The 15898-nt window shown below is 49.5% G+C and overlaps 1 protein-coding gene across 1 annotated transcript in view; it reads right to left on the reverse strand.

The window, feature by feature from the left end:
• Window positions 1–1217: 1217 nt before the first annotated feature.
• MAML1 (mastermind like transcriptional coactivator 1) overlaps window positions 1218–15898 on the reverse strand; it is a 60928-nt gene continuing 46247 nt past the window's right edge. Inside the window, exons 2-5 of the mRNA XM_069590416.1 lie at window positions 10972–12384; window positions 7593–7832; window positions 6268–6364; window positions 1218–4672 (exon numbers count right to left, since the gene is read on the reverse strand). Coding sequence (XP_069446517.1) covers window positions 3693–4672; window positions 6268–6364; window positions 7593–7832; window positions 10972–12384 — 2730 coding nt within the window. The 3' untranslated portion in view covers window positions 1218–3692. The remainder of the gene's footprint in view (window positions 4673–6267; window positions 6365–7592; window positions 7833–10971; window positions 12385–15898) is intronic.

Genomic DNA, 15898 nt, shown 5'->3' on the forward strand with positions numbered 1-15898 from the left:
CCATGGGGTTGCAGAGTTGGACACAACTTAGTGACTAAACAGCAGCAGCAGCATAGTGGATTCACGCCGTTTTACAGCAGAGACCAACACTGTAAACCAATTATCCTCCAAACAAAAATTTTAAAAAACCTTAATATTAAAAAAAAATATATATATATATATATATATACAATATCTCATCAAGTGGGAGTATGGCAACTTACTTAACTAACCCCTTCTGACAACTCTGTCTGATTCTCCTAGTTTTCTGCGGTTATGAATAACACTATCAGGAACACCACTGTTATCAACTTTTTCTGCACCTGGATTTATTTTCAAGGATGGCTTCTCAGAGTTGGAATTGCTGGGGTGGACAGATGACGTGAGTATTTTAAAGGAGCTTACTGCCTTTTTCAAAACCTCTTTCCACAGAGAGCGCTGTACCGCAGCCTGCCTCTGACCAGCACAACCGCCTCCCTTTTACCATTTGGGACTTCTCTGAGCGCTAGGGAGAGCGACCCCCGCCCCCCAACACGCATTCTGTGTCTTCTCAGCCAAGACTGTTTGAGTCTGGTGTTCTTCCCTTTCCTGCGCCCTACACTCGGGGCTCCATCAGAGTAACCAAACCTTTTCATTCCATCACATGGCGGGCTTCCTCCCTGAAGGCCGCTCTCTCCTGCTCTTCTGAGAGCTTCCGCTTCTCCAGGCCGGACCCTCTTCCAGCCTGTGCCCGAGGTGAGAAGTCCCTGAGCAGACGCGCTTTCCAGGCTCCCGGCGCGTCTCCATTCGAGGCCCTCGGCAGCGTGACATCGGCAGGAGTGAGGGGCGGACGTGCCAGAGCACACGCATTTCTCACATGAAAAAGGAAACGAAACAAGACCCGGAGAGCTGCGCTGACAATACACCTAAGGGTTTTAAGTAGAACATCTGAACTGCCGAGGACCTGTAGCGTCCCTGACTTACCTGGTCCAACTTTCCTCACATTAGACAGAGGACATGGATGAGCCAGAGGGGAGAGGCCGGCGGCCCTAGGCAAAGTCAGTGCTAATTTCCTATCTATCATTTCTATCTATCTATCAAATGTAAAAGTCACTCTGAGGGAAACCAAGCCCAACACCCCCACCACCAATGTCCATTAAAAAAGCAGCTAAATCACAAAACTACCGAACAAAGCAGCTGTGCACTGGTCCGCCGCCTGCCTCGCTGGCACGGCCACGTGAAGTAAAATACATGGGCAGTTTCCATACTAGCAAAATACTTTTATTATTTTATAGTGATAAAACAGGAAAGGAAAGACTTCTTTTTGGTGTATACCAGAGTTAAGGAAGTAAAAGAATAAGGGAATTAATAGAATTTGTATGTACTTTGATGACAGTAAAAAGTTAACAATACCAACTGTTTGTCATAAAACTTATAGCCCCCCAAAACACATATTATAAAGGATCATAGTTTTTAAATCTATAAAAGTAAAAAATATACAGTCAGAAGCTCTAACGCTTACTCCATCTTTAATATAAAATTGTAAACATTTATTTACACAAAGCAAATGTGTATAACAAAAGTCCGAGCACCCTTTTGAGTCATGGCTCCTGGAAGATGGGGGTTTGCACTGAAGTGGAGTTGTCTCCTTCCCTGACTACCTAAAAACCAGATTCATAAATAAAGCCACTGGCAGCTCCCCGGGGGGCCCCCAAGCATCACATTTATTGCTCTGACAAGCAGCAGGTGAGAAGCCTGCCATCCGTCTGGGCGGCCCCAGGACTAAGGCAGAGGCAGCCTTCCCCACAAGGCGGGGCAGAGGTGTGAGTGCCGAGGACAGAGGTGAGCGGCAGCCAGAGGGAGACCGGGAGAGGAACAGGGACCCACCACCAGCCTCCAGCCGCTATTTTTGGTAAAAAAAAAAAAAAAAACAACCCACTGAAGTCACCCTCTTCCCCTTCAGACTGGGGAGCTCACTCGGAGGGCGGCGTCTCCACTGGCTTTATGACGCATCCCTTTCTCTGAGCTATATCCAGCCTCCGGGGAGGGCTGGGAGGGTGATAATAGGGAAATGGCCCGAACGCCACTCACGGCGGCAAATGGCTACTAGAGAAGACCTGAGGGTCCAAGCACCCCCATGAAAGGCACTGCTGGTGCAAAGTAACAACCGACGTGTGCACAACCCTCCATCCCCTCAAAGCCACTCAAGCTGGTTGTGTGAGCATTTTTCTTGGCTCAATTTTTTACATATGATACTCCTTGAATTATCCATTTTGAAACTCCGGGAACTAAAAATGGGGTTGTGATTCCGCCAGAGATCACTGCATATAAGCCACTCTCTTCAGTGTACTGCTTTCCCTCCAGTACTCCATCTGAAAGAGTTTCCCCCTGTGCTTACTGCTTCTGCTATACTGAAGTGCTCTCTCCGTCTTCACTTTCCACAACGGCCCACAGGTAATACTACTACGTGGACTCTTAGCTTAGTCAAGACCTAAACAGTCATAGACCTTAAAAGAGAAATCCACTTGAATTTTTAGAAAGGATGTGTTAGTGTTACAAAGCAATTCTCTCTAAAAAGTGCAAGTCGTCTGAAGAGGCAGTGGCAGCAGTAGCAGAACGGAGTGGGGCCCCTCCTCTGGCCTGGGTCCTCTTTCCTCCTTCCCCTGAACCTCTGCTTTCTGGGGAGGGGATACCCGCCTCCTTACAATGCTAGGGTTTCCTGGGGAGTTCTAACGACTCTTTTCCTCTCCAATCTAGTAAATTAGTGCCATAAGGAGGTTTTCCACTTGGGCTGGAGAAATAAAGAACGGAAGGGAGAAAGAACGGTTATGGGAAATGAAGACAGGGTGAAAGAAAAGACACCTGTGCAGAACTCAACAATGATCACCTTCCTGATACAGTAAATACGAGTCTCCAGAGAAACTGCAAATGGTGGGGAGTCACAACAAGAGAGACACAGGAGCCCCAGTTTGTATTACAGCCTTTAGCCTGGGGTCCTGCTCTGAAAACACGGGAGGAAGGGACTCCTCAGCCCAGGTCCTCCTAAATGCCAACGTGGAAGAACAGCATTCTGGGAGAACGCGGGGCTGCAGTAACGACCGCATCTCTGCCACTAGCTCTGCTTCTCACGGCATCCTGTTCCTTTTTGGCACATGCAATTTTCCAGTGAGCCTCTCTTTGTCCTGAAAGCTGACAAAGAGCAGGAATAAAAAAGGCTCTTAATCAAAAGGAAACCCTAAGTTTCCAATGCCACTTATAGATTTTAACCACCTACCCTAATCTGTTTTAAAACCTTAAAACCTTTAAAAAATCTTTTCTATGCTACAAATTGCAAATAGTTCCACTATAAAGTTTCAACAAAAATCTGTCCCAACATTGGGCCAAGTGGAGAAATCTTGGATTAGATCAAAATGATAGCACAGATTTTTATAAACCTGGCGTCGTGGGGTTTTACTGTTGGCTTTTTGGTCTTCTGGATTAAAAAACCACCTGTAGAACCCTGTCGTGCTGTGCCAACCCCATACAGTGACACCAGCAGATGGGGGCGGGCCAGCCCGACATACCAACTGCTGGCTGGGGGCCGTGGGCCCCACGGTCCCGGGAGGACCAGGCCTCAGCTCTGCCTGCCCGGCTCCCTGGGCTGTGGGCTTTTGGTCCAAAGTAGTTACTCTTTCTTGAATCTGAGAACAAAAATACAGGCTGTGTGAACACTGAAAACACCACAAATCCTCCTGCTACTGAGGCCCAAGGAGGTCGTCCAGATCACTCATCCACTCCTCCGAAGTCCTGTTCTTCAGCAGGGAGTCGATCAGGTCGGCGTCCCCAGCCATGCTGGCCAACCCGCCACTGCCCGGCTGCCCGCTGTAGGCGAAGGGCAGCTCCTGGCCTGCGGTCCGCACGGGGTAGGCCTGGGCACAGTGCAGGCCTGGCCGGCCGCCCATGGCTGGGGCAGGGCTCTGGCTGAAGGCCCCCAGCTCTGGCCCTGCCGGGCTCAGGCCCGACAAGCCCTGCTGTGGGGCTCCCTGGGGAGGTGCTGGGGCAGGGGCACTGGTCCTCTGCTGTGCGTTCACAGTGGGCAGCATGGACCCTGCCACAGCTGCTGAGCTCATGGGGGCCATGGGTCTGCTGGGCATCGCCTGAGAGAACTGCGGGCTGGACATTTTCAGGTGGGCCTGCTGCAGGTGGAAACTGGAGGCTGCAGTGAACGGGCTTACGGTGCTGTTTCCTGGGGGCTGGCCGCTCAGGTTTGGCATTCCCTGATGTTGCCAGGTGGAATTCTGGCCTCCCATGGCTGCTGATACCCTTGGGACCTGTGGCTTAGTTAAACCCGAGTTCAGGGTCCCCTTACTGTGCTGCTGGGAGAGACCAGAGTTCCCCAGCGAGTTCTGTCCATAGGCAGCTGAAACCGAGGTGTTCTGGCCCACGCTGGTCTGCCGCGGAATGTGGGCATGTCCGTTGGTGGCCTGTGGTGGAGGCTGGGCAACCATCTGGGTTATGCCGGAAGTCATGCCGTAGAGGCTGCTCTGGGGCATGCTTTGGGAGCCAGTGAACTGAGCCACACCCCGGTCCTGCTGGCCTGAGTTTGAGGGGAGAGAAGAAACCGAAGTGTGTCCAGGGCCCATTGGCATCAGATTCCCAGCCTGAGGGAACACTCGGGGACAGCTGGAGCTAGATGGACCCAAGCTGTTCACGCCAGGCATGGCAGAAGAGGGCCCTAGAAGAGAGAGAGAGTGCTGTCAGCCAGGCCAGCGCTGCTTCACCACCACTAGGAGACACAGCTAGGACCCACGCAGCAACGGCCACCCCGCGGGCGCGCAAGGCAAGGGCAGTGTTCTGACACCCCACCAGACACGCACGATCACTGGAACCTTAGAGAAGAGAGCCCTGGGGGCCAAAGGCTCCCCACAGCATGGAATGGAGGCCGGTCTGGAGCGATAAGGAGATTAAGACAGGTACATTAAAGGAAGAAAAGGCACAGAGGAAGGGGCAAACTCTGTGGCCAGGATGTGGGGAGAGCGTCTGGGGTAAACGGAGAGATGGTCCTGGCCAGATCCAGAGGGGCTGCAGCCCCCACACGGGGACAGGGCTGTAGAGCCGCAGGGTAACTGGACTGTGGCTGGCTCAGGCCTCGCTGGCCGGGGACTGACAGGATCACTCAGATGAGGGCCCACACGGTGTGGTACCGCAGGGTGCAGAAGGGAGGCGATCAGAAGGCGTGCACCGAGCGCCTGCTCTGCGGCGCAGGCTGCGCTGGGGAGGCAGGGGCCTGTCCTCGGGGACCCTGCCGTGTGGGACTGTCTCAAGCACTGGATGCGTGGTGACAGCACTAACAAAGACACTGTTTTGTGCACGCAGGCGAGGGGCTGTTCAGGAGTTGGCCATAGCTGAGTACGCCTTGTTTGTCCTCTTCTGCTTTCCATTAACACCTAACTAAAGACTGAGTTGAAAAAGAGAGAAATGCTGAAATAACCCACTTCTTTCCCACTGACAACACACAGCAACAGTGAATGGGATAAAGGCAGGAAGGCTGGCCAAGGCTCAGCTTCTGAGCTGCCCACAGACTTCAGTCCCCTGGTCCTGTCAGCATGACGTAAAACCCACGCAGCCTCCTCTGGAAGCACGGCTGTGGGCACCACCACCAGGACATGTTATAGCAAGAGTCACTAACCGAGGAAAGCACAGGTTTTGAAGATAGTCCAAGAGCTAGGAAAGCAAGTATGGCCTGGACTTTTCTGCATCTATCAGCTGAACTCTCTCAGTATTTCTAGAGCAACAGCCTGCACAATGCTGGTCAGGCTCTCTCACGCATCTGAGACATGACAGCTGAGACCTCAGAACGCTTCCTGCCCCCACCAGATCAACCTGCTGCTGCTGACACCAACATGAGTAGACAGAGAGAAGAAAAGAAGCAACAGGCCACAAGCACATTAAGTTTCTCCTTATCTGGAAAATAGGACAGGATCATTTTTCACAGAGACACGTAACAGTAGACGCCAAGAACTTCCTTAAGAATTACAGAAGCTACTTCCTATGGATGAGATATCTTTCAACCGGAAACAATTTTGCCTTAAACGACTATATAGCCAGGGACCCAGCCAAAGCAGCCTGCTTCTGTCCTCCTCCTCTGGCTGACCTACAGGTCACCCAGAGAGCCAGGCTCCTTACACAGACTGAAGCTACAGAAGCATGTAAGTCCATTTAGCAGCTATAATGCAAAGCTGAGCAGACAGCAGAAAGTCAGCATGAGGGGAACGTCTCATCGATGCCTGCCTTCCCCCGCCCCACACCATCGTCTCAAACACTGCTCACCTGTGAACTGTCCAACCTGTTGTGGGAAGGTGCTCTGTGTTGGGTCTTGATACTGGGGTGGCGGGCGGGTCAGATGGCGCTGAAACTGCTGCTTCTCCTAGAAAATGCCAAGGTCAACAGAAAACAAGACCCCCATAAAACAAAAACAAAACGATCAGAGAAAAGTAAACTGTCCAAGTTTGTTACTCAGAGGGACTCCTGTGGAGACAATGTTCACAATCTCATTTGGGGGATTCTTAGTAAACAGTGTGACACAGAATGATGGGTCAGACCTAAGGAGCCACAGAAAGGAACGGAGTTCTGATACACGAGACAGGATGGCTGAATCCCAAATGCTTTATGTGAAATGTCCCAAACAGGCAAATCTATAGGGATAAAAAGTAGATCAGTGGTTGCCTAGGCTTAGGAAGATGAACGAATAACTTTTAATGGGTACAGGGTTTCTTTTAGGTAATGTTCTAAAACTGGTTATGCTGATGGTGTGTAACTCCGACTAAACTGAAAACCATTTGAATTATATACTTTAAATGGGTGAACTGTATGTCACGTGAATTATATCCCCCAAAGCTGTTATTTAACACATGGTGAAACTGCGGCAGTACTGTCGGTTTTAAAGTCGTCCTCAATCAACTTTATCCCCTAGGTAACTAGTTCTCTTCTGTCTTAGGATGTAATTTAAAGTCCTGAGAATTCCTGTAACCTGGAAAATCCCATGGACGGAGGAGCCTGGTGGGCTGCAGTCCATGGGGTCACGAAGAGTCGGACTCGACTAAGTGACTTCACTTTCACTTTTCACTTTCATGCACTGGAGAAGGACATGGTGTTCTTGCCTGGAGAATCCCAGGGACGGGGGAGCCTGGTGGGCTGCCGTCTATGGGGTCGCAGAGTCGGACACGACTGAAGCGACTTAGCCGCAGCAGCAGCAGTACAATCTGATCACCAAGGGGGCAAACAAACTGCAGGGCGAGGAGGGGGTTGTCAGTCCTAATTCTCAAATCCCAGGGCCTCAAGCATGTCTTCATTTCCCTACTCTATGTTCTGCCTTATAGCAAACTCTTCTGGAAGCTGCTGGAAAACTGGTTCTAATACACTGAGATTCCACCTTCATTAATCCCCACTAAGTGACATAAAGCTGCCCGGACACAGGCTACCACTGTCTGAGAAATAGCCCACTCCTGTTTCCCAGAGTAATCTAAAACCAGACATATAAACAATCACAAATCCACATACATACATATGGAAGCCTGCAGCCACTGCAGCGACCTGGGAGGCAGGCAAACACGGGAAGGGGTGGGGGTAGAGTGTTCTCCCGCCTTTCTCTTTACCTGTTCTGCCAGAAGGTGCTGTTGCCTTTGCAAAAACTGCTGTTGCTGCAAATGTTTTTGTTGCTGCTCCCTCTGCTTCTGTTGGTCCAAAAGCAACTGATGCTGCTTCATTATAGCTGCCTGCTGCTGGTTACTGATATAGGAGGAGCTACTGTGAGTGCTGGCCACGGAAACAGCAGATGGCTGAGTCCCCACACTGGCAGCCTGCGTCGGTACAGGGACATTGGGAGGGTTCTGGTCCTGTCAACAGAGACAAGGGGGCCTCAAGTCAGGTGGGACACACTGAGGACTAGGAGGCCTGATCAGGGCGGACGAGCTCTGTTTACTGAAAGCCTGGCTCCAGGTTCTCTTCGAAGCCTCTGCTCTTTTGGCACATGACTCCAGAGCCCTCCCAGCAAGGCAAGAGGCTGGAGACCAAAAGCACTAACACCCAAGTGTCCAGGCACGGCAATGAACAGTTAGTAGCTAAGTGTTAGCATTGTTTCCTACAATTCACCAGTGGCTTAAACTTGTATACCTGCATACCCAGTTCCAAAAGCAACTGTAGCTCGTAAATGCTCCCTTACTGGAATACATGGGCACAGATAGGCCCCCAGAGAAGAAGTTTCTGAGGGACACTGGTTGATGAAGAGGCTACCCTGAGTGTGCAAACCTTGGGCCCCTGGTGGCAGGGCTGTCCCTGAACCAAGAAAAATTATACAGTTTGTCCACCTATGTACAGCGTTTTCCTGGGACAGACTGCTTGGCTTCCGTCAGATGCGCTGCTCTTGTTTAGTCACTGAGCTGTGTCCAGCTCTTGCAGCTCCATGGACTGCAGCCCACCAGGCTCCTCTGTCCATGTGGCAATATACTGGCTGAAATGAGCAGAAGGAGGAACATCACACATACGTTCTTCCACTGAGAGATGCTTACACTGCTTTCAATTTTTGGCTATCAGAAATAGCCATGCAATGAATATCTCGTACATAACATTCTTTCTCTCTTTTTGTATTATTTCTTGCAGAGGTATAATGTGTCAACGTTTACAAACATTTTTATGGCTTATGAAAACTATATAATGTCAAATTACTTTCTGAAAGCACTGTGCCCATTTACACATCGTTACTACGATCTGAAACATGTCAATTTCCTCAGCTATTACTAGCATAGAGTTTTTCTATTTTTAAAATGTTCAGTTCAGTAGCTCAGTCGTGTCCAACTCTTTGCAACCCCATGGACTGCAGCACGCCAGGCTTCCTTATTCATCACGAACTCCCAAAGCTTGCTCAAACTCATGTCCACCGAGTCAGTGATGCCATCCAGCCATCTCAGCCTCTGTCGTCCCCTTCTCCTCCTGCTTTCAATCCTTCCCAGCACCAGGGTCTTTTCCAATGAATCAGTTCTTCACATCAGGTGGCCAAAGTATTGGAGTTTCAGCTTCAGCATCAGTTCTTCCAACGAATATTCAGGCCTGATTTCTTTTAGGATTGACTGATTTGATCTCTTGCAGTCCAAGGGACTCTTCCAACACCAAGAGTCTTCTCCAACACCACAGTTCAAAAGAATCAATTCTTCGGCACTCAGCTTTCTTTATAGTCCAACTCTCACATCTGTGCATGACTACTGGAAAAACCATAGCTTTCAGACCTTTGTTTGCAAAGTAAGTCTCTGCTTTTTAATATGCTGTCTAGGTTGGTCATAGCTTTCCTTCCAAGGGGCAAGTGTCTTTTAATTTCATGGCTGCAATAACCATCTGCAGTGATTGTGGAGCTCCAAAAAAAAGTCTGTCACTATTTCCACTGTTTTCTCATCTATTTGCCATGAAGTGATGGGACCAGATGCCATGATCTTAGTTTTCTGAATGTTGAGTTTTAAGCCAATTCTTTAACTCTCATCAAGAGGTTCTTTAGTTCTTTTTCACTTTCTGCCATAAGGTTTGTGTCATCCGCGTATCTGAGGTTATTGATATTTCTCCCAGCAATCTTGATTCCAGCTTGTGCTTCCTCCAGCCTGGTATTTCTCATGATGTACTCTGCATATAAGTTAAATAAGCAGGGTGACAATATACAACCTTGACGTACTCCTTTCCCTATTTGGAACTACTCTGTTGTTCCATGTCCAGTTCTAACTGTTGCTTCTTGACCTGCATAAAGATTTCTCAGGCGGCAGATAAGGTAGTCTGGTATTCCCGTCTCTTGAAGAATCTCCCACAGTTTGTTGTGATCCACACAGTCAAAGGCTTTGGCGTAAGTCAATAAAGCAGAAATAGATGTTTTTCTGGAACTCTCCTGCTTTTTTGATGATCCAATGGATGTTGGCAATTTGATCTCTGGTTCCTCTGCTTTCTGTAAATCCAGCTTGAACATCTGCAAGTTCTTGGTTCATGTACTGTTGAAGCCTGCCTTGGAGAATTTTGAGCATTACTTTGCTAGTGTCTGAGATGAGTGCATTTGTGCAGTAGTTTGAACATTCTTTGGCACTGCGTTTCTTTGGGATTGGAATGAAAACTGACGTTTTCCAGTCCTGTGGCCACTGATGAGTTTATTTATCTATTTTATTTTTGGAAATAGTTTTAATTTATCTAGCAATATCTGTACAGGAAATATGATGAATGTTTTAAAATGTTAGTGTGTTACAAATACACAAGGGTACATTCACTGCAGCCTTTTACTTACAGTAGTAAAGGGAAGGAGATACCTCACTGCACCATGACAAAACAACTGTCATACAACTGGTATAAAGTCACACTACTGTCTGCTAAGCGTCAGTGGATCCATCTGTGTGGAAGGTGTGGCAGGGCAGTCCAGGACGTACTGCGGTGGAGAGAAGCCAGCGCTAGCTCTGAGGAAGGCTGGGAATGCTGTTTGTTTACTCTTCCGGGGGTGGGGGACACTTTAGAACGTGAATGTGAGTAGAAATGCAAACAATGATCATGATAAAACGGTTCTCGACCATCCTCCACCCTTCAGACCCAGTGATTCTGCCAGGCTTGAGAGCCTTAAGTAAATAACCATGGACTTGAGACCTGTTAGGAAGCAGCATTCACCTAAATGCTATAAGCTTACTAAAACTTAGGGCATTTTGAACATACATATCTGAAAGTTTGTTTAAAAAAGCAGAGCCTCTAAGGACATTAAACATGATCTTTACCTTCAAAACACGGCCACGAACGATTTAAGTTGTGTGGCATGACAGAGACACCAGACCAAGTGCAAGGGTTCTATCCTATTCTACTGAGAATCAATCCTGGTTTGCTTGGTCGATTTTCATTCCCAAGGGAGTTGGAAGTCAAAAAGTAGCTGTTCACTTACTCCCTTTGTTCCCCAACTATCTGGGACCTGAAAAACCACTCAGTGGGTGGACGTGAATGCAGAGTATCGGAGCAAAGACCCATGCTCACCTGGCTAGGTGCGACCAGTGATCGGAAGGGCATATTTCCTGGCTTTGGTTTTATCAGAAATAAGGAGCTCTGCTCACTGCTAAGATGAGGCAGCTGCTGGGGAAGATAAGCCATCAGGGCCGGCTTGCTCTGGCCAGCCCCAGGGCCGCCTTGTCCACAGTCTGCTTTGTAGTGAGAAAGGGGCTTGGTGTTGCCATAGTCCAGCACCGAGCCTTGGCTAGCCACGGGGTTCTGATTCAAGTTACTTGGCGGCTGGTGGCTCAGCAGGCTCACATGGCTGGGCTGGAGGTAGGGGCCTCCAGGTCGAGGGGAGCTCTTGTTGACACTGGGCATCATGAGCAGTTTGGAAGTGGTGAAGTCTGGCTTGTAACCAGGAGGGCTCGCCGGCTTTTCCACGGGGTAAGGGGCGTTTAAGGGACTATGGGCGGGGCCTGTCTGCTGCCACGTGGACATCTGGCCTGGAGCGGGTGCTGGGGCAGCCTGCTGCGGGTTCTGGAGCATCTGCTCACGCTTCTGCTTGGCAGCGATCTGCTGGAGTTGGTGGGCAGAGGACAGCTCTGAGCCTCCGCCTGGGCCCTGGCTAGGCAGCACCACACTGGAGAGGGCTCTCTGTGCATTCTGGGCCTGGGCTGATGCCGGCATCAGGCTGGGACTGGGGCTGTCCACCCCAGGCTGACCAGCGGTGTGGAAGAGGGGCTGGGAGCCCCCGAGGCTGGGTGAATCTGTGGTCACAGGGCCAGATGAAGGCCCCATAAAGGTCTGTCCTGCAGACCCAGCCCTCACTTGTGGAGAGCCTAACTGTTCCTGTTCAAAGGCCGCTGGAGAGAATTCTGTCTTAATATTAATCTCCTGTGCCAAGGGGGTCTGTGTGGCAGAACCAGAAGACTCTGGGTCCTTCTTCTCTTCAAAGTCCTCATTGAACAGATCCTTCATGTCTTCATCAGGCACTGACCTGTTCAGCTCCTCAATGAGCTCCTTCCACTCCTGCTCATTGAGGTTGAGGTCAGGCATGAGGTTGCCTTGAGAGATGGAGCCTCCGGCCCCTGCGATCATGCAAGGCAGGTCATCCATGGGCTCCTGTTTCAGTTCTTTATTCAGGCTCAGGGGAAATGACTCACTAGTGTTGCTGCCTCCGTTCAGGTGGAGGCTAGAGTCTGCCAGACACTTCTTGCTGATGGAGTCCAGCCCCAGTGCGTGCTTCCCAGTGGCCTGCAGGGCTTCAGGGCCAGGCTTGTCCGGCTGGCCAAGCGGGGAAGCCGGGGGCAGGCCGTTGGAAGAGACGGCGGCTCCGAGAGAGGCCTCTCGGCGCGTCTTCTTGTGCCCAGGAAAGAAATCTCCGTAGCCATTCTGCTGATCACCATTCTGAGGGGAAGTGGCACTGTCGAGATTCCTCTTTACCGTATCATGGAGATGCTGAAAAACATAAAGAAGAGTGACTCACGGACACAGCACCACGTACGTGACCCCTCTGCTCCTGAAGGTGACTGAGACCAGGGTCTGCACCCCTGGAGTGCTCTCCTGCCGATTCTGCTTGCCTAGTTTATACTCTCCACTTCCAGGAACACACACCCATTTCCCCTCCAGGGCTGTCTTCCCCTTCTCCTTTCCTGTGGCCTTGCCTGAATCAGGACTAGCTCAACTGCGGCTAAGCAACACAGCTGCAGTCCGTGAGTCAGTCCCTGGACATATGCAGCTCTTTCGGTAGGACACAAGTCTGATGCGGCCCAGAGTCAGCTAATCTGAGGGTGTGCCTGACGGTGGAGCCAGTGAGAAAGAGCCACGGAACATATATACATTCTTGAGAACACCACTTGAGTCCCCGGATCTAGGTTATGCCTGAGACCAGCCATCCCCCTGGACTTCTCACTTACAGGAACCAATGAGTTCCTCCTTACGTTTAAGCTGGTTTAACTTGGATTTCTGCTGCTCGCAGCTGAAGGAGACCTGGCCGGCGTAGGTTGGGCCTCGTCGGGGGCTGATCACGCGCTCCAGGCTCCGTCTCAGAGCACAGCACTCCCATGCCCTCTCCAGTCTTTCCAGGTGCCCTCTGGCTCCATCCCTTCTCTCCAGGCCTGGCTGCATCCTCATACGCCTCACAGGTCCTCTGCCTTTTGTCCCACTCTCCTCCCGCCAACCCTGAGCACCTTGCACCCCCTGAACCCAGTCACCAGCCCTCACAGACCCCACCGCTTCCGAATAGGACCGTTAATTCCAATATAGTCCTGTTAGCCTGGCATTGTTCCTTACTTCCATCTTCTCAACTGCATTTGTTCAACTAACCATGGAATTCCAGTTGAGCTGTTTCAAATCCTGAAAGATGATGCTGTGAAAGTGCTGCACTCAACATGCCAGCAAGTTTGGAAAACCCAGCAGTGGCCACAGGACTGGCAAAGGTCAGTTTTCATTCCAATTTCAAACAAAGGCAATGCAAAAGAACGCTCAAACTATCGCACAATTGCACTCATCTCACATGCTAGTAAAGTAATGCTCAAAATTCTCCAAGCCAGGCTTCAGCAATACGTGAACTGTGAACTCCCTGATGTTCACGCTGGTTTTAGAAAAGGCAGAGGAACCAGAGATCAAATTGCCAACATCCGCTGGATCATGGAAAAAGCAAGAGAGTTCCAGAAAAACATCTATTTCTGCTTTATTGACTATGTCAAAGCCTTTGACTGTGTGGATCACAATAAACTGTGGAAAATTCTGAAAGAGATGGGAATACCCGACCACCTGACCTGCCTCTTGAGAAATCTGTATCCAGGTCAGGAAGCAACATTTAGAACTGGATAGGGAAGAATAGACTGGTTCCAAATAGGAAAATGAGTACATCAAGGCTGTATACTGTCACCCTGCTTATTTAACTTATATGCAGAGTACATCATGAGAAACGCTGGACTGGAAGAAACACAAGCTGGAATCAAGATTGCCGGGAGAAATATCAATAACCTCAGATATGCAGATGACACCACCCTCATGGCAGAAAGTGAAGAGGAAATAAAAAGCCTCTTGATGAAAGTAAAGAGGAGAGTGAAAAAGTTGGCTTAAAGCTCAACATTCAGAAAACGAAGATCATGGCATCTGGTCCCATCACTTCATGGCAAATAGATGGGGAATCAGTAGAAACAGTGTCAGACTTTATTTTGGGGGGCTCCAAAATCACTGTAGATGGTGACTGCAGCCATGAGATTAAAAGACGCTTACTCCTTGGAAGGTAAGTTATGACCAACCTAGATAGTATATTCAAAAGCAGAGACATTACTTTGCCGACTAAGGTCCGTCTAGTCAAGGCTATGGTTTTTCCTGTGGTCATGTATGGATGTGAGAGTTGGACTGTGAAGAAAGCTGAGTGCCGAAGAATTGATGCTTTTGAACTGTGGTGGTGGATAAGACTCTTGAGAGTCCCTTGGACTGCAAGGAGATCCAACCAGTCCATTCTGAAGGAGATCAGTCCTGGGTGTTCTTTGGAAGGAATGATGCTAAAGCTGAAGCTCCAGTACTTTGGCCACCTCATGTGAAGAGTTGACTCACTGGAAAAGACTCTGATGCTGGGAGAGATTGGGGGCAGGAGGAGAAGGGGACGACAGAGGATGAGATGGGTGGATGGCATCACTGACTCGACGGACGTGAGTCTGAGTGAACTCCGGGAGATAGTGATGGGCAGGGAGGCCTGGCGTGCTGCGATTCACGGGGTCGCAAAGAGTCGGACATGACTGAGCGACTGAACAGAACTGAACTGACCCTTATTAAGCATCTACCACGTATCAGGGACAAGTGCTGTGGGGATATCAAGACAAAGGAGGCGGTCCCACGGGCTTCCAATCTTCTAGGACACGGCTACAGAGTAAGACAAGCACTCTATGCAAGCAGCAAAGCAGTGAGCACCCTGAGAGCTCACCAAGAGAGCGTGGCAGCGGAGGCGAGGAAGACAAGTGGTGTCCTCTCTCCCTGTCCCCCAGCCCCACTTCCAGCTGCCAGGACTCAACTCCTCCACTGACAGAGGTGCCAACACGCACCCTCTAAGCATGGCTGCTCCTTGCCGATGCTTACTTCTGGTACATCTTTTATCCTTTATCCCCCATTCTCAATTCCACACCCCCCACTAGCCCTGAGCATCTATACGGTGCTATTTAAAGTTCCAAATAACAGCTTTCAACATTATCGTTAGGTAGACTTCAGAGAACAGCACAGGACACTCTGCGCTGCTGTCTTCTGCTGCAGAGTAGGACACAGACCCACGACACCCACTCTACGGGGCTGAGTGCAGAAGCACCTGATCCCCAGGTGGGAGCGGGGGGCAAGGGGGACCAAGGGCAGCGGCTCTCCGCAAGAAACTGCCTGTAGACACACACGCGCAATGAGCAAGAAAATAAGGAGGGTAATTTTATCAGTCTCTGAGTCTCAATGGTCCATTCCCTCTCCTTCAAGACTTTCTTATTTAACTGGTAAAGCTGACTGCACAGTGTTCTATGAATTCTGCCCAAGTACTTCTTTAAATAGATATTTGGATACTTAAGTTAGCTCACAAAAAGTTAAAAATGCTGAATAAATGGAACTGTAGGTCAGAGGTATAAGCAAAACATGATCCTAGGACCCAACTCAAGAACACAGCCCCTATGTATAAAGGACACATATCTCAAGATGATGAATTGATGACAAATCCACAGCCAATATAATATCCAATGGTAAAGAGCTGAAAGCCTTCCCACTAATTCTGGAATAACACAAGGATGCTCACTCTCACCTCTTCTATTCAACACAGTCCTAGCCACAGAAATTAGGCAAGAAAAAGAAATAAAAGGTATCCAGATTGGAAGAAAAAGGTACAATTATCATTACATGCAGATGATAATACATATAGAAAACCCTAAATACTTCACACAAAACCTACTAGAACTAATAAACTGAGCAGGGTAACAGGATACAAGAT

Source organism: Ovis canadensis, chromosome 5 (assembly GCF_042477335.2).
Source record: "Ovis canadensis isolate MfBH-ARS-UI-01 breed Bighorn chromosome 5, ARS-UI_OviCan_v2, whole genome shotgun sequence".
Classification (NCBI taxonomy): domain Eukaryota; kingdom Metazoa; phylum Chordata; class Mammalia; order Artiodactyla; family Bovidae; genus Ovis; species Ovis canadensis.